This window comes from Pleuronectes platessa, chromosome 10 (genome assembly GCF_947347685.1).
Source record: "Pleuronectes platessa chromosome 10, fPlePla1.1, whole genome shotgun sequence".
In the NCBI taxonomy this organism is placed as follows: Eukaryota; Metazoa; Chordata; class Actinopteri; order Pleuronectiformes; family Pleuronectidae; genus Pleuronectes; species Pleuronectes platessa.
The window spans coordinates 25,843,962-25,862,529 of record NC_070635.1 but is presented as its reverse complement, the minus strand read 5'-3'; the positions used below and the strand labels follow the sequence as shown (position 1 = coordinate 25,862,529).

The 18,568-nt window shown below is 40.3% G+C and overlaps 1 protein-coding gene across 1 annotated transcript in view; it reads left to right on the top strand.

The window, feature by feature from the left end:
* Positions 1-17,596, top strand: part of spire1b (spire-type actin nucleation factor 1b) — a 44,459-nt gene extending 26,863 nt beyond the window's left edge. The window contains exons 5-17 of the mRNA XM_053433712.1: positions 3,199-3,273; positions 3,581-3,745; positions 4,841-4,927; positions 5,872-6,001; positions 8,739-8,789; positions 9,690-9,853; positions 9,988-10,081; positions 10,749-10,891; positions 12,984-13,121; positions 13,347-13,417; positions 13,526-13,553; positions 13,674-13,966; positions 15,165-17,596. Coding sequence (XP_053289687.1) covers positions 3,199-3,273; positions 3,581-3,745; positions 4,841-4,927; positions 5,872-6,001; positions 8,739-8,789; positions 9,690-9,853; positions 9,988-10,081; positions 10,749-10,891; positions 12,984-13,121; positions 13,347-13,417; positions 13,526-13,553; positions 13,674-13,966; positions 15,165-15,420 — 1,695 coding nt within the window. The 3' untranslated portion in view covers positions 15,421-17,596. The remainder of the gene's footprint in view (positions 1-3,198; positions 3,274-3,580; positions 3,746-4,840; positions 4,928-5,871; positions 6,002-8,738; positions 8,790-9,689; positions 9,854-9,987; positions 10,082-10,748; positions 10,892-12,983; positions 13,122-13,346; positions 13,418-13,525; positions 13,554-13,673; positions 13,967-15,164) is intronic.
* The last annotated feature ends 972 nt before the right edge of the window (positions 17,597-18,568 follow it).

Below are 18,568 nucleotides of genomic sequence, written 5' to 3'. Positions count from 1 at the left end.
GTAGACAAAGAATAGAGCTTTGCATGTGTTTTGTGCACCGCGGGAAGGATAAACGCTTCACCTCCTGTTTCCGCCGAACCATGCCCACTAATCACGCATTACGGTCCACGCCATCAAGTGCAGATCACACAGTGAAATTTTGATGTAAATCAAAGTAAAGTTGTGAAACTAGGCCCACTTCCTGTTGCCAGGAGGTAGCGCTATCACTACATACAGACTAATAGATCTGTTCAGGCCGGGACTCTGATCATGTACGTGCAAAAAACAAGACCCATTAATCAAATTGGTGGCACAAATTTTATTTTCATCGGTGGTGTGTACTGAATTCCGTGAAGATCGGTTAAACCAAATTGTATTGCTGTGTTTTAGGGGGGCTCTGTTGAGCCATTTAGCCACGCCCATTTCCAAATACTCCATAATACGTACATTTTCACCAGGCTTAAAGCGCCCGCAAACTTTGGTGAGTTTTTGAGCATGTTCATGCCGTAATAAATGCGATTAATTTGCCTGAATAATCAAACGAAAAGCAAAAGAGCCAAAGCACGCTGCTCGTGTCCTAATAATCATTTCAATTTCAATAGTTTCTTTCGCATAGTCATCCTCGGGCCCTAATGATGAAGATAAAATATTAAAATACTAAAAGAGATTACAAAATATTACAAAGAATTAGATGTTAGAAGAGTGAAGATGATTTTAAGGCAGCAAATAATATGAATATGGAAACATAAGCTATGTTTGCTATGTTATATTATATATTTTAAAACTATCAATTTAGAAGTACTTAAATGGCATTTAATTACAGCACTTTGTAGTTTTGAAATTGTACTTTCTTGATTCTTGTTGTTCTGGGTTTGTACCCTTGAATGCACTTATTGTAAGTCGCTTTGGATAAAAGCGTCAGCTAAATGAAATGTAATGTGATGGATGATGGCCCACTGTATTGCAGCTGTCCCTCAGAGAGCCTCGCCCCCCCCCCCTGTCAACAGTCCGCTCCAGGGCAGGGGGGCGTGGCGGCGTGAGTGGCCCAGACCTTCGTATTTTTTTCTATATGCGGCCCTCGGGATAAAAAGTTTGGACACCCCTGCTCTAGGCTCTTCAATGTTCAAATTAGCACTGATTAGATTTGATGGGCTGTTAGTAAGCTCTTAAGCATCACCCTATGTAAATAGACTACTGTATACACAGTACGCATGTAGAGTGCATTATGCATCATGGTGTGAGGGATATTATGTAACCGCTACATTGAGCCTCCAGTCCAGCCAAGGCAGCTGTTCCTGAGCAGGAAGATGTTGAATTGTGGTGATTTGCAGTCAGCTGGGCAGATTGTGCAGCTAACCTTGTTAGAACACTGCATTAACTTCCATTCATTGTTGACAGACTAACCAAAACCTTCCACAACCTAACTTCACTTATGGCTAGCCCTAACCTTAACCTTAACCTTACCACATTTCATAGCCTGATGTTGTCATACTCACAATTCTAGTCAGAATGTGAGTCTGATACCGCTCCATTGGGCTGTGATTATGGGGCGTGTTCCGAACCAGAAAAAAAATGCCTCTTGTGTCAATTGGATAGACCTACAACCAATCAGAGCAACGTAGTATGTGACGTATGTTAAGCGACTCATTGTGAGTTATTTTCTAAAGCCGGGTTCACACCGGACGCTGAAGCGACACCAAAGCGACGCTGAAGCGCAGCGCCAAGCCTTAAATAACAGCTGGCTCCCATCCACTCCCATGTTAAACCTTTGTGCCGGTCACACCGGAGGCTGAAGCGCCGCGCTGCGCCAAGGCTGCCTAGCGCCGTGCAGCGATCGTTTCGGCGTCGAGTCTATTTTTAGCGCTTGACACGAGCGTATCGCGCCAGGAAACACACTGAAAAATTATTTTAAACGATATTGATGACTTATTTTATATGCTATAAATGATCAAATATGCATCCCATACTTTGAATTCCCCTTCTGTTGTCCTGGAGTTTTAATTTTACCAATGACATTATTAAATGTCCCCCTCTGCCCATCCACTACAGCCACACAAGCAGTGATAAAGATAAAAAGAGAGAGGGGGGGGGGGGGGGGGGGCTACGTATTCTCCACATAGGCTTGAGTGGAGAATACGTAATTTACCCTCGACACCCGACATTTAACGGAGCAAACAGCGGAGAAGTTCTTCAACATGGATGAAATTAAATTAATAATTGAAGTGGAGAAGTACAGTGAGTTGTATGATCCTCGGAACATGTTGTATAAAGACAACACCAAAAAAGACAAATGTTAGGATGCTGTTGCTTAATGTTGGAGCAATAAGTAAGTATATGCTTGAATACTACTGGATCAACGGGTGATATTATTAGCGCTGCCCGTCGGTTCAGCGTCGCTTCAGCGTCCGGTGTGAACAGCCAAGCGCCGGCGCGATAGGGATTAGCGCGGTGCTCTGGCATCGCCTCCGCGTTCTCTATTCCTCTTTCAAAATGAATGCGCTGTCGATGTCTTCTAAAACAGACTCAATGGCAGCATCTACACATCTCAGCTCTCCAGCGGCAGGCATGTTTGTTGAAAACGAATTCAACCCAAGCGCACTTTGATGACGTGGTTGATTAAGTTACTGTTGATCATCTGTCCATCATCGTATAAAGCCCGCCCTGACAATCTGATTGGTCCGAACAGTTTCTGTTCGGGCATAATTTCTCCCCAACGGAGCGACTCCAGACCGAACTTCCCGACCTCAAATGTTGTGGGCGGGGCTAAGTTTGTCTGGCATCCAGGCTACACATTTCATATCTTACCCCTAAACTTAACTAGGACCTCAGAAATTATGTGTTTCCTCATAAAGCTTTGGCTCCCATGAGGTATACTGGTCTGTCTACACTGAAAAAGGAACATATATGAGTTTATAGCTTTAAACACATATAGATACAAAGTGACTTTACATTTTAGGGCTAGTAGTGTTAAGCCTAATTTATAGAATGTAAACAAAATTTAGTGAAATCTATTGGTGACATTGCATGTTGCAGGTGAATACCCCTCACCTCACCCTCCCCTTCCCAACATAGAAGAGATCGGCTCTATTATAAATTACCTCACTGTATTTAGGAGCTAAAATAAAGGTTTAATGACTTTGTAGACTGTAACTACAACAGGGCAATAATTATTCTGCTTGATTCTTGTTTTATATCCTATGTCTCTGTCTCTTTTACCAGAACCTCCGTAAAATGGAGGCAGAGTCATCAGAGGAATCCAGCCGTGACCTGAACGAACTGCAGAACACTGACTGGGTAGGCAACAAGTCTCCTGTCCTATGACCTCCAGGTTCAATTGATTGGGTCGGTTTGGTGTCATATCAAAGATAGTTCATAGCTGCATGTTTATGAATGCATGTATCACTCTGAATGGGCATTGATAAAAAAAAAACTTGGAAGCATGTTGAGATGGATAGAACCACACCCCTTCATGAACCCTCCTTATTCTGTGTGCACAGAGGTCAGAGCCCAGATGACTGCCACTGTGTATACTCGTATCCAAAGGGTCACAAGCTATTTTTGACTTTTCCTCTTCCATGCTGCCCTTTTCTTGTTCCGTCAGGCTCGGTTCTGGGTCCAGGTGATGAGGACCCTACGTGAAGGAGTCAAGCTAAAGAAGGTGCAAGAGCGCCAGTACAACCCTTTGCCTATCGAGTACCAGCTCACTCCCTATGAGATGCTCATGGATGACATCAGGTTCCAACGTTTCAAGCTACGCAAAGTCATGGTTAGTGTCGGGTTCTGACCATACACACACACACACACACACACACACACACACAGACACACACACACACTTACACACACACACACACACACAAATACACAGAAGCTAATGCCATATTTCAGTTTAAGGAAAAATTGCTTTGAAAAACTTGCAACTCTTACATGATGATTACAGGCTGCAGAAATGCTGTGTTAGATACCAACACAGTGCTGAACATTCCCTCTGAGTCACGCTTTCAATAGACAAGGACAGATCCAATGAACAGTCTTTAATTTGAGTTAAAAATAGGGCGAAGCTATTAGCAGTCAGTAAGGCAGTGGTATCCAAAAGTCAGAGGCAAAAGGCACTGTTAAAGAAATGCAGAGGGGGAAGACTGAGGATCGAACTGCCGACCTTCTGGCAGGAGGACAACCGCTCTACCCCTGAGCCACAGCCAGCCTTACAAATACATGCAAATACAAATCAAAAGTGTTTTAAAAGCTTAACACAGGGGTAGGATCACGACAATCTTGTAATTTTAATGATGCACGGACATTCAACACTTTGAGGCTCCAGTTTTTTATTTGATGCAGATGAACAAATCAACAACCAGATCCCCATCAAACAAAGATCCCATTATGCTGCTGTTAAGAAGACACCTCAATAGATTGTCTTCACTTGTTTACGTTAAGCCAAACAAAGCCGGCATAGAAACTCGATTTTAATATAGCATGCAGTTTCAGAGTCGTGTGACTGCGTCGGCATCTTTCCCGTCATGCTGATTCAGCTCTGTGACGTCCTCTATAAAGGCAGTACAACAATGCTCTCCCCATCACATGTTCATATCTTCTACACATAACAGCGAGACTGAATGAAGGCACAAGATAATTGAGGGTGTAGCAGAAAATTCTGTGAATTGTATAAGTAAATCAAACAACTGCTCTATTGTGAGAATTTGCTGCCTTTTATTGTGTTGTATCATTTTCAGTTGAATATATTTCAGGTTTGTACTGTTGTCACACAACATTTTGATGGACAATTTTCATTCATGTATTTATTATAAATGACACAATTACCTAATACAAGAACATGTGAAACCCTGTTCTGTTGTTTTAGGTGAATGGAGACATCCCACCTAGGTTAAAGAAGAGTGCTCATGAAGTCATCCTGGAGTTTATCAGGTCCAGACCACCTCTCAACCCTGTGAGTAAATAAAGCCAGTAGATTTAATATGATATTGGATCCGGCACTGTCCCTGCAGAGCCAATGAAGACCTGAAAATATACATATAGAAATAGTGCACTCTCTATTAGCAAGATGATGTTACATTTAATTTAATTTAGCTGTCGCTTTTATCCAAAGCGACTCACAATAAGTGCATTCAACCCCGAGGGTACAGACCCAGGACAACAAGAATCAAGAAAGTACAACTTCTTCAAAATAAAGCAAAACTACAAAGGGCTATAAGTAAGTGTCATTTAAGTGCTACTTAAGTGTTAGTTTCAAAAAGTTGTTAGTATTTTTATTAGAGTGGTATTTTTATTAGCGTGGCCCACTGCCTATGTAAGAGGTGCGTCTTAGGCACGTGAGCCACGCTTGCTCTTCTAGAAGTGCTACTTTTATTTGAGCAAATACAGTGATCATACCAGAAACCAATGTAGCAGCTCCACTGCAGACATGCAGCAGACATTCAACCTGTTTGAACAACAGACCTGTGAGATACAGCAGATCAGCGATGTAGCCGTCAGGTGCTAACCCAGTGTTGCCCAGGCTTAGCAAAGACCTTATTGCTGTCATAAGTAAAACAGCTACTACATGTAATGTAATAAGAAAACTATGGGTCATAATCAGCTGAATGCATCGACAACCGACTGGAGGACACTCCATTCTTTATATTGCAGCTTTCTTAAAACCACTGTAGCCTTTCTAGTGAAGCAAGAATGTTGCAGCTTTCTACATGAAGCTTCATTACAGTCTAAATATGAATATGATATGAATCCTACAATCATGGGACTGAACTCTTGGTAACGGTTGAGGAGCGGGCCTGCTGGATTTAGCTGTTTGTTAGTGTCATTGATTTCTTTCACACAACTTACTCACGAACTGTCTTCACGTATTTTTCTTTTATCCATCATCCTCTGTGCTAGGCGTCAGCTCGCAAACTGAAGCCACAGACTCAGCATCCTCCAACCCTGCATGAGCGGATCCTGGAGGAAATCAAAGCAGAGAGGAAACTGCGACCTGTGTCACCTGATCAGGTCCGCAGAGGAAGGCTGGGTAAGGAAACTCGCCAAGTCTTCGTCACTGTTCTTGTTATGTGACACACACACACACACTCTCTCTCTCTCTCTCTCTCTCTCTCTCTCTCTCTCTCTCTCTCTCTCTCTCTCTCTCTCTCTCTCTCTCTATCTCTCTCTCTCTCTCTCTCTCTCTCTCTCTCTCTATCTCTCTCTTGCACATGATGCTTGCATCTGCTTGGCATCATGTGCAAATCGACTAAATACAAGAAATATCTTTTACCTTCATTGTTTTAAGCTTTATGCTTCAGTTTATTTACACTTTGCTCCACTTTTATTTGCACCTCTGCTCTTTGCTCTTATAGCTAATTCTGCCTAACTTATCATATTTGCATTGCAACAAATGCACATTATTGTTTTGTTGACTATATTGTGTGCAATACAGTGAAAATTGTACATGAATAATAATGCTAAGTGTCTGCAATTCCATGACCACTAATTGTACTAAAACAACTACTGTTTCTGAATGTCACTTATCTCTCACCATTGGCTGTGGCTTATTTGAAATGCTATTATCTACCATCCTGAAAGGGATTATACTTCAGTGATCTGAATGTAGACTATCAGCATGTTGAATTTATAAGTCCTGCCTTAATTTACCTCCTCCACAGCAATAACTCTACTATGCCATGATTGTTTCTTCTTGCAGTAATTCGGCCACTTAGCATGTCTTTCAGTTTTGATGCGTCAGGTAAAGTTTCCTCGCTGCTTACCTGGCTTTTTTTAAATAATTTTTTTCATGACTTTCTGTAAACCTCCTTGTTGTGGCTGCTCATCTGCTTTCCTAGCTCAGACACATACACACACACACACATACACACACACACACACACACACACACACACACACACACACACACACACACACACACACACACACACACACACACGTCATGCTTCAGTGGTTGGTGATGGTTGCCTGCTTTGTGTGGAGGTGAAGCCTTGTGATGATGTGAGACACAGGTCAGTAGTAGGATGAGACACTGGAGAGAACAAAGTGATGAGTGACACATTTGACCAACAAAGTGGATACACAGGATTTTCAGTTACACTAAGTACATGTGATACCCTCTTTGTTTACACGGGGAAAACAGATACATACTGGATATTTGACATACTGCTCAATATACTCAGTTGTCAAATTTGTCCATTTACATCCACAAAATTAAGGAGTAAAATTTACGAAAATAACAGTTTATAATAAATAAATGATACATACTTTTTTAAACAAGATAACATTTTAAAAAGCCTGCTGGCTATGAAGAAATTCAGTCACACACCAATTTCTCTGCCAATGACACACAGTACTCTATTAAAACATAGTCTCAAGTTCAACTGAAGCTAATGTGAGTCTTCAGGAGTCATGTACTTTCTAAAGCTAGAATGTGATTAATCTCATTACATTACACATAATATATATATTTTTGGCTCTAGAGCTAAGAAATGTGTTGCTGATCCTTTGTATGTATCTCTTTATTCATACAAAATAACAGACAGTGAGCTGATTGTTATTGTTAAGTAGTATGGGCAAGTTTCATTGCATGTGCACGCCTCACTGCCCATGGTGTTTTGTCAAAAGAGGGGATCCTATAACTTCTAATATTATCTGAATTTGCTAAATGAGGAGATAAGACTTATCTCTCTCGTCCAGAGTAAGGTGAGGACCAAAAGGCTGATGACTTACGAGGATAGATCAAACTAATTCTTTATTTATAACTTGGTTGTTCCACTTCACAGTAAGGCAGTCCAAAGTAAAGTCAAAGGTCCCAAAACACTTAAAAATGAAGTAGTTCAAACACACAAGGAATAATAAGATGAAATCCAGAGAAACACTCTCAGACAAACTGATGAGAAGAACTAGCATAGGGGAAACACGGTGATTAAATACACAAGCTAACAAGACACAGGTAAAACTAATCAAGAGGGGGCAGATAAAAAACAAAGGAGGAAAAAAAGGCAAAGACAGGAAATAAATCAAAAAAGACACACATGGAAAGAAAATTCTAAATAAAACAGGAACCATGACAACATAATAGATCACAAGACAGTCTCTAACCTTAGGCAGAGACACACAAGGAATGGAAACACAGAGCACAAACACAGAAATCTCAATACACCAAGCAAAGTCAAAACACAAACACAACTGCAAGTACACAACCTGAGCACACTTCCGACCTGCAGTTATCCACCTTCCTTTCTACTGCAGCCAGTGTCTCTCATCACACCACAATCTGTGTTGCCTCACCCTCTCTCATTCATGCTGTCCAATAGTGTGTATGTGTGTGTGTGTGTAAAAAGTTTCTTCTATAATTGTTCACTCTTGTACAGAGAGAGCAGTTTGATTCTCCTTTACTATGTTACTCTTTAATAGAGAGATTGAACATACCCACACACACTTCAACGGACCTGATGAGGGCCATACCCACATTACTGTTTGCACCAACTCTGCTAAATGATTTTAGCTTCCGTCGCCCAATTCTTTATGAGCGATCACATTGTTTCGTTGTATGATGGTCATGGTGTGACTATCCACTGGACTATCAAGGTTGCAACACTTTTGATGAGTAGTTAAACATTTGGGGAAATGAGCTTTTTTTACGATATCTTGCTGAGAGTTGGACTGCATTGGTCATCACAGATCATCGGTGTCTATGACAGCAAAGGCTCATAATGGAATGCTTTTGTAGTTATCGTAATGAAGGAGCTGTCCCCTTTTAGGTTTTGGCAAAACTCGCAGTATGCCACAGGATTTGTTCCGTGCAGGAACAGGTAAAGTATGAGCGCTGCTCTGGTTTAGAAAGGCCTCGTTCACCTGTAACCCAACGGCCTTGTCTGTCTGCCTCCCTGGCTGTGAACTAATATTTCTTCTACTTGAATATTTGAATGCTAAGTTCTGGTAAAGATGCAGGTAAAGTGTACAGTTATGGCTAATGATAGTTACTCTATTTGGGTTTCAGTGAATTTTAAAACAAGGCAAAGACACAGCTCTAGTTTAGCGCCTGTTGAGACAATGAGCTCATGTCGTTGCTTTTCCCGCAAGGAGAAGAGACTTGAAGGATCCTACAGATCCTATCAGCCGTGGCCCTTTATCTGTCTGGTGTAGCAATTGCTTGTCTCCCCTTCCCACACTCCCTGCCTCCCTCTAAAACCCTCTTTTCAGGTTGTTTCTTCTGTTCATTTGGGCTCCCAGAAATCACAGTTAAGAGGAAGGAAATTGATAGGTGGTTCGTTACCTTGAATTGATTCAGGGCTCAGTGACCCTGTTAGTGACTTGATTTCAAGAGTTTATCTTTGGTTGTCTGCAGGAAGAATCCTGTTTAGGGAGTTTAGAGTCCAAAATACATTTCATTAAAGACGCCTCCATGCTCCGTGTGTAACACCAGCCTGCTCCTTTGCCTCCCCTCAGACCAACTTAACTCACCATTCCTGACCTCTTTTCACTTGGGATGGATATCAGTCTTCTCCAACAGTATTCATTGCATCTTATCATCCTACATCAAATTCACACATTAACTGAAAAAAATCTATGTGGGAGGACGCAACATTCATGGTTGATTTTTAAGAAAAAACGTCTAAAGATGCAAGGAATCGTGTGAAGAGTTGAGATTCATCTCAAGTGTTTTTCTCTGTCTATATCTAAATAACTGTCTCTTGTGTGGCCCTGAACAGATGAGTTTAGTCCGTACATGGGCAGAAGGACGTCTAGCTCTCTGTCTCTGAGCAACGGAACAGCTTCCCCCAGACCAGAGCCCTCCGGATGTCACTCTGCACCTCAGAGGAAAAGGCTCCTGAAGGCTCCCAGCCTCTCCGAGCTTACCAGCTCAGACTCTGATGTCAGTGTTATGAGTTTGTGTGTTTATGCGTCGGTGTGCTTGGATTGTGTGTGTGGGGGATTTTTTGGAAACATTGCATCCTGTATGTGCAGAGTAAGTAATGAGTGAGCTGCTTGTGTATTCAACATATTCAGGACGAGATTTTTGGGCACATATCAGCCAGCAGCTCCAGTATGGCCACATCTGTGATGGATGATACATCGCCGGAGTCGGTGCTGGGGAAGAAAAGTGAGTGAGGAAATACTTCCCTGTTACAGCTCAGTCACCTCCTCAACTTAAACCACATATGATATCTCAAGAATACCTTCTTGAGATATCATATGTGGTACAAACATTCATTTTAACTTACAGATGGTTTTGGTGGTCAAAGGTGAGATGGAATAATTCGATTTTGGTGGTTGAAGGTGAAAGATTAAGATTAAGATACATTTATTTGTCCCAAACACATGCACAGGCACAGTAATGCAGGTAGGGAAATTTAACCTCTGCTTTTAACCCATCTGGGGAAGGACAGACAGAGCAGTGAGCAGCCATGTACGGTGCACGGGGAGCAGATGTTGGGGGAGTAAGGTGCCTTGCTCAGGGGCACTAGACAGGGTAGGGAGAATCAACTTAGATTTTTGGACCGATCAGTCTTTTTGTTGTTTCTCTGTGGAGAACCAGAGACCTTTTCTGCCCATAGTCCAAGTTTCTGCCACTAGTCCACCGCCTCTCTCAATCAAGACCACAGTGACTTCATATAAGTCTGTGAAAATATGTATTTGGCCTGAGACCGGTAATTCTACTTCTCTATTCTCTCTGTACCTCTGTACCTGAGCCCTGATTTAACGAGTCAGGGGATTCTCCCACCTAAGCCGCCTTCTTTGCTCTCTTCTGTTTTGTCTATGGACACCAGCTCCCCCCATGTTCCTTCCCATCTCCTCCACACCTCAGCCAGAGAGGCGTCAGACCCCCCAGAGGAGACACTCCATCGAGAAGGAAACCCCGACCAACGTGCGACAGTTTCTGCCACCTTCCAGACAGAGTTCCAGGTCTCTGGTGAGTCAGACATCGTTACCTACATGTCCTTATACACCATCAAACATATTTTGAAAAGTGAATTAAAAACCATCAGTAAAAACTCCCACAATGCATCAGCAATAAAATGGGCTTTTTTAAGGAACTGGAGCCTGGGATGGATTGGTCAGAATGATTCTGTCCAGTAACTCACTAAGACAGATAAATAGAGGGGGAAATGGAAAGTGTGGTGGATAAGGAGGAACATCAGAGGGTGACCAGAGAGGGAAATGAAGAGGGATTAAACTAAACACAAGACACTATCGTCTGTTATCATTTTCTTTGAATTTCCATCGGTTCATGACACTCAGATATAAGGTTTGTCAGTCTTTAGCTGCCCATCCTCTCCTAATGTTTCCTGCTTCGATAGTGACCATTCTCCTACAATAGAGCTGAATGCTGCTTTGGTCAAATTCCTTAATTTCACAGCCTTTGGTAACATTTTAACAGTCTAATTAAAGTAGGTATCTGCAACTACATCTCATCTAATTTGATTGTAAAAATAAATCAAATTGTCTATTTTGTTTATTTTTGTTTATGACTTAAACACTGTTTAAGTCATTTTTTTCACCATTATTCCAAAAATTCTATTTGAAACTGTCTGATGCATCATGCCCGCTCTTGCCTTTACAAACTGTCAGGAGTCATGATGTTTAGCAGGGATCGAAGTACATCTATCAGTACCTCATGATGTGTACTAATACGATATTGATGACATTATCACAGTTATATTCTCAGATTTACAAAGCACACATAGGCTGATTGACCTGATTATTAAAACAACAGTAAGGTGTAAAATCATTGGCAGATCTTGGAGTTTTCTGAATCAGGGGCCATAAATGGGCCAGAATTTAAACACAGGGGGACAATTGTCCAACATCCATGCACAATTCTTGACTGAGTAAGAAGCACATTTAAACCATTCTTTTTCTTTTACTATATTTTTTATTTAAGCCACACATCATTAATTATATTTAAGACAACTGACAGGGTTGGGGGGCACTTCAGGGGCCCCACTAGCCTCGCCCCTAAATCGGCCCCTGGCATAAAGTCAGTGGATTTTCCATTTTATGAGCAGCCTCATTAGAAAAAATCTTTATTAACTTTTAATTGAATACATTTGATTGTTTTACCACTTGAGGGCAGTAGAACAAGCTGTACACAAAACCCTTACTATAACTCAGCGATTAGGTTATGTTGGCAAATGAGCAGACAGTTGCTTATCTAAACATCCAACAGGAATAGAGCGATGTAGGCATTCGTTGGAAGTTCTGCTTCTGAAAGTAGATCCAGTATTTCACTCTCCTCTGAAGTACAATGTTCCATGAGCATGTAAGATTTATTTTTGTACATGTAGGACACATTTTTTCTTGTGCTTTTGGGATTTATTTTTTTGTACTTGATGAAATGTGGAAGGCTATTTGTTTCTGAAGCATAATTTATTAGAAACAAGTACTGTATTTGTTTGTCGGATGTGTTTTGTGTTTACAAAACAAAATGCATTATTTTGTTACAGTTTTTCGCGATTGCTTAAGCACGATTTTTAAAACAGGGCCCGGTTTTTCAAACCACACACCCAATTTTCAAAACACCTCAGATCCTTTAAAAAATAAAACACTCTTGTAAAAACTATACACTCATTTATCAAAACTGTATGTTGTTATACCATACGTTTCATATGACTTACAGTTTTTTTCGATTGCATAAACACTACAATCAAAAGTATTACACAATTATCAAAACCTGACACTCAAGGAGGAAAACATGGGCCAAGATCTGCACCACTATAAGCACAATGTTAGCTTCTAATTGTGTAATACATTTTGATTTGACTGTTTATGCAATCGAAAAAAATTGTAATGGTGTTTTGTATTTGCAAACAACACTGTGTTTGCAAGTGAATGGTGGGGAATTTGTGAATCATTTTTTGTTACGGCATAGATTTAGCTCCATAGAGTCACTGTACAGAAACCCTGCTTGTGGACTGAATGATAACCACGAGTCCTTGTGTGTGTGTGTGTGTGTGTGTGTGTGTGTGTGTGTGTGTGTGTGTGTGTGTGTTCTGTTGTTGCAGGAGGAGTTCTGTTTCCCTGTGGAGTGTCTGTCTCTAACGGTGGAGGAGGTGATGCACATCAGACAGGTGCTGGTCAAGGCGGAGCTGGAGAAGTTCCAGCAGTACAAAGAAATCTACACCGCTATGAAGAAAGGAAAGGTAACTTGTACAACACACTTTAAAGTATAAAACAAGTCAACATGGCTGACTCACTAATGGTAGTAACACTGATTTGATTGAATTGCACTCAGCTAAAAGTGAAAGAGCAAATATATTTTCCCTCGGAGATACGAAGAATGTGATTTCTAGTGTCAACAAATTTATATTATCACATTATTGAATGTCTGCATTTATTTATTTTTGTTCTAATATTTTTTCTTATAGCTCTGCTTCTGTTGTCGAACCAAAAGGTTTTCCCTTTTCACCTGGTCTTACATCTGCCAGTTTTGCAAAAAGTAAAACATTTGAAATCTTTATCTCAAAAGTTTTCAAAATTGTATGTAGGTAATCTTAGAAAGGATGAATAATTTTATTCAACACTTCCTATTCTTTCTCTTTTTCAGGCCTGTCTGCTCACAGTGTTGTAAAAAGGTAAATCTTACAGAATAACTCTCTGAGTTGTGACGTGAGAACATGAGGTTTCATAACAAAGGATGATTTTCCTCAGTATTGTTTCTCATTTATTACATTCATGCCTTCCTCCTCTGACAGATGCGGCTACCATCCAAACCTTATTCCAGTTTGCCCATCTACTCCATTGGCTCGACCAAAACACTCCCGAGGCAGAGGATAACTGCCATGGCTGCTGTGGGACAAGGGCTCACTGTGGACGAAAGGCCGGGGACGTCAGTGGAGGAAGCAGTTGCGCCGTCCCCTGTTGTGAAAAGGGCAACAATAGGATCACCTAAAGGAGCTGCAAAACCTGCTGGAGCAGCAGCTGCTGCAAAATCGGAGAGATCCTCCAGTAGCCCCCAGCGCCACAGCATCCAGAAGACCATGTCCAAGTAAGAGCCATGAACACAGATATTTACTCACTCAGACTCACAACAGAGGAATTAATATTCTGATCTGGATAAAAAGTTGCTGTTCTCATTACTCTGACTGCTACAGTATGTTTGTAGATCAATCTCAAGAGTGAAAAATACTCAAAATACTCACAATCTTTTTAATTCATATACAAAAATTAGCAGAAACTACCAAAGAATATTAAAGAGATTAGGGCTGTAAATCAGGACTTTGTGTACAAACTTTCCACTGTCTCCTCATCCAATTTGTACCCTCAGCTTACAGCACATTGTCACTGACGTCTAGTGGATGAAATGTTAAAATACCAGACTAGAAAGTTACATTTTTATTCACCAATAAAAAATCTGATAGCACCCACAGATATTTTAGCCGTGGTCATTTCATTATGATATCAACAAGAAAGTTGTAAATGTATGAACAAAATTATGTAACTCTGTATGTTAGAGCTAAATAATAGTTGACCGGGTAAAATATAATTAAGTTTTTAGTAATAACAGAATAACTGCTTTAGCTCCCTTCTTTCTTGGAGCACATTTGACCTAAAATTATATAGAGTTTTGTGTTTTTTCCCTATGTGCCACCTCATATTTGACATTTCAAGTCATTTCTTGCCATACTGGAATTCTTGCAGTGTCATAATCCTGATATATGAATTAAATCAATGGCTCACTGCAGCACTTTTAGATATCATTTGTTTAGGTATTGACACATTTGTCTTGTTGAGTATTATACCACCACCCAAGATAATGGGAGTGAATTTGATTTAAATAAAGAGCTGCATGAATTGAAGATAGTAGTGAAAGCTGAGGCCTGTGGCTTGTCCAGGGTAAGAAGGAATTTTTTTTGGGACAGATATTTTGATATAGATTTTTTTATCATTTCACAATGTAGTGAGTCCAACAGAAGAAGTTCCATCTTTTGTACTGAGATGGAAAAATCACAAAAACAAACACACTACAGTGGTATGTAGTGTACAGTAGTGGTACCTCTGCATATCACTACATTTTAGTGTGAAAATATGCTCGTTTTTAATAAGTAAGTTAATTGTTATTTGTTATTGTTACCAAGCAGTCAAGTTTGCTTTATACTTGAACACTGAGGCAAAATAAACTGTGGTGAGAATTCAAAATGTATAAATACAGTGTGTTTTCTCTCCCCTGTTTCTGTTCTCTTCAGGTTTTCAAAGCACGGCTCTTTAAAGTCTCACGAAGAACTTGAACTTCCATCGGAGCTGACAGAGGACTGGGCCACCATGGAGGTCTGTGTGGACTGCAAAAAGTTTATCTCTGACATAATTGCCTCCAGCAAGCACAGCCTGTCTCTTGCCACCAAGAGGGCTCGCTTAAAACGCAAGACCCAATCCTTCTACTTGTCCTCTCCTCGAGGAGGGGAGGAATACAGGCCCTCTGAACGAACAATCAACGAGATCTGAAACTCTTCATTCGTCTCCCTGGCTGCCCTCAGCTCAGATTGCACAATTAGAACACTCCCTGGATATGATGATTATTGTACATGTGTAATTCAGTAAGATTAAGCTCTTACAGTGGCTGGCGTGAACCTTAGTCTTGGACAGTGTGGTCTTGTTGCTGTGTCCTGATCATCGTGTACAGCTCCTCCAGACAATAACTTACTGTAGATTTATATTTCTTTATCATAGATGATCCTTTAAACTCTGACCACAGACTTTTAACTTAAAAGGCAAGAACAATGCAGATTGAACTCGCTCCTGTCTGCTCGCACAAAAGCATGGTCCACCCCAACTCACATTTCCAATCAACAAGCACAAGACAGAAGAAGGACCGGTGTGTGACGTCCTCAGGCACTTGCACTGCAGGAGACATAGACATCATGTTGTGAACTGATGGTGACACAACAGACGCTGTGGAATATCAAACTGTTAGTTTTATATTGGTTTTAAATTAGTTTTTTTCACACATGTATATATACAGTAAATGATTGTTCGATAAAGGACACCCTTTGTTTTGGATTTATAGCTATATATTTTTGAAGCTTTTTTGTTTCCTAAGTTTTACAAAGCATCACTGTTCTTTTTTAGGAAAAAAAACATCACGTGTTTTATTTTGCTTCACATCTAGAAAGATCCTCTCTCATTCATGCAGAATTAGTGCCAAATATAACTTCTTTCTCCTAAATCTTACACCTGCTGTGTGTTTGCAGTGAACTTGCAAGAAACTGGGCCGACCCCTGGTTATTAAAAATGTGGTTCCATTCCAAATCAGATGCATTTCTCTATGTTAAATATTCAAGCTACAGAAGCTATGCTCAAGCAAAGGTTTCTTGAAAATTCACATTCATTCATTCACACATTCATTTCTATACATGCCATTCTTAAAATCCTGTCAGGAGTCCATTGGGGTTCAGTATCTTGCCCAACGACATTTCGGAATGCAGACGGATGCAGCCTTGGATCAAACCACTGCCCATCTGGTTAGTGGACGGCCCTCTCTACCTCCTTAGTTGCTAGGGTTGGGGATGGGGGTGGTGTAACATGAACAAGTGGGGCACTTGTATGAGACACATTATGAAAAATATTGTAAAAACTGATGCAGTTTGTGTCTGATTTGTGTCTCTCAGATGTGCATAGAACCACAAAAAAGACTTTGTATATTTTAGTGCCTTTAGAGGTCAAGCTTTAAAAGTGCTTAATATCCCAAAATGCAACTCAACAACAATATTTTATATTACCCAGCAGTAGTGACTAACTTCATGTGGAAAATTGTTGCAGTGCCCCCTATATGAGAAAACAACCCTACAACTATCATCTGATTCGTGTTGTTAAAGCCTGACTGATCAAAGTACATGACATCACCTTTTTCCAACTGAGCCCCGCCCGGTTCAAGCCAGTGATATGAAGCACAAGACAAAGATACAATACTGTCGGATCCCATCACAAAGAGAAGGCTGCTGATACAGAAAGAAGTTTTTCTGTCTTTTAATGTTGCCTAACCAGACATACATAACAGAAATGTGAAGTATGTTCATTTGGAATCATTATTTTGTGTATTTGTGTCTCTCAGATGTGCATAGAACCACAAAAAAGAAACATTATCTGCAGTACCATGTATACATTTTCAAACTTGCCTTTTAATCATTTATATGAAACATCTGCATATTTTTGCATTTAATCTTAAATATACTTTTACATTGATAAATGTATAATGTTAACTCCATTACTAGACTCCTGACATGCGTTATTATGTAAAAAAAAAACCTAATTTGTATGTGTTTGTACTGATATACATTTAATGAAACCCATCTGTCAGTAAAAACACATGTTTAATACATACAATAAGTGGTAATATAATTAATTTATGATTTCCCTCCATAATCTAGAGTCTCATATATGCAGGATTAATTACCTGAGTTGTGGCCTGGATCCATTTTACCTGTCATCACATTCCTCCTGTGATATTTCTGCCTTAAAATTAGCCTTTTTTTATGGTCACACTCACATGTTGAACAGTCATCTACTGTTACTGTACATACTTTGTTTATGATGGTTTTTTGGTAGGTCAGGTCTGTGTTGATCCGGTGATATCTCAACAGTGTGTTCAGTTCGTGTGATTGGGAGGTGTTAGAGGTCCTAGGGGGGAGAAAATAAACTCAGTGTGACAGACGGCATCATGCATGTACCACAGTGTAGCTTGTACCTTAAAGTCTGTATTACCTTTAAGCTGTAACTCCCTGCAGAGTTTGCAACAGATGATGACTACAACAATAAACTATTGGAAAACCTGTCAACTGTCTATTATTTTTTTCTATAGCAGCGATGTCTTCTCTCTCTCCCTGTTGCTCCACTGCTCTCTCTTGCTCGGAGTGTCTTATGTTTACCTACTCCTCTGCCTCCCTTAACAGTAGTGGTACTTGTAATAAATGTAGTGTGTTGGTAGCGATGGAGGCTCGGCTTAGCGACTTAGAAGCTCGGCTCCGCAGCTTAGAAACTCCGTTAGCTGTAAGTGTGAGCGATTAGAAAACATTAGAGGAGCAGAGTCACTTGTTGACCAGCGGAGGGATGCCCCGCAGTGCAGGTGATTTAAGTTAAGTTAAGATAAGATAAACCTTTATAGATTCACACAGCAGGGCAATTCAGTTGTTACAGCAGCAGGTGGCCAGAATGAGGAAGAAAAGTGAAAAAGAAATATAAAAAGTTAATTTAAGAAATTCTGATTATGTACATTATATACACCTTTTCACTGTACTGGTTTGAATGAGGTGTTATAAGTAAATACAAATCTGTTTAGTGCATAAGAAAAAACGTTTGTACATAGGAAAAACATTGAACATAAACACAAATGGGCAACAAATTATTTTCTGATGATTTACATCACGATATGTTGATATCGACATAACTACATATTGTGATAAGATGTTTTTCCATATCGCCCAGCTCTATTTGAAGTGTTTTGTTACTTTTCTAATGTTGTTTGTGAACCCACAATAAGTCATTGTGCTTACTCAGTGATGGACCAGACACATAAGGAAAAGTATATTTATTTGTTTTGCATTTGTTTTACATTATAAGGTTTTGCTTGGTTGTTATTTTCCCCAGTCCGTGTGTA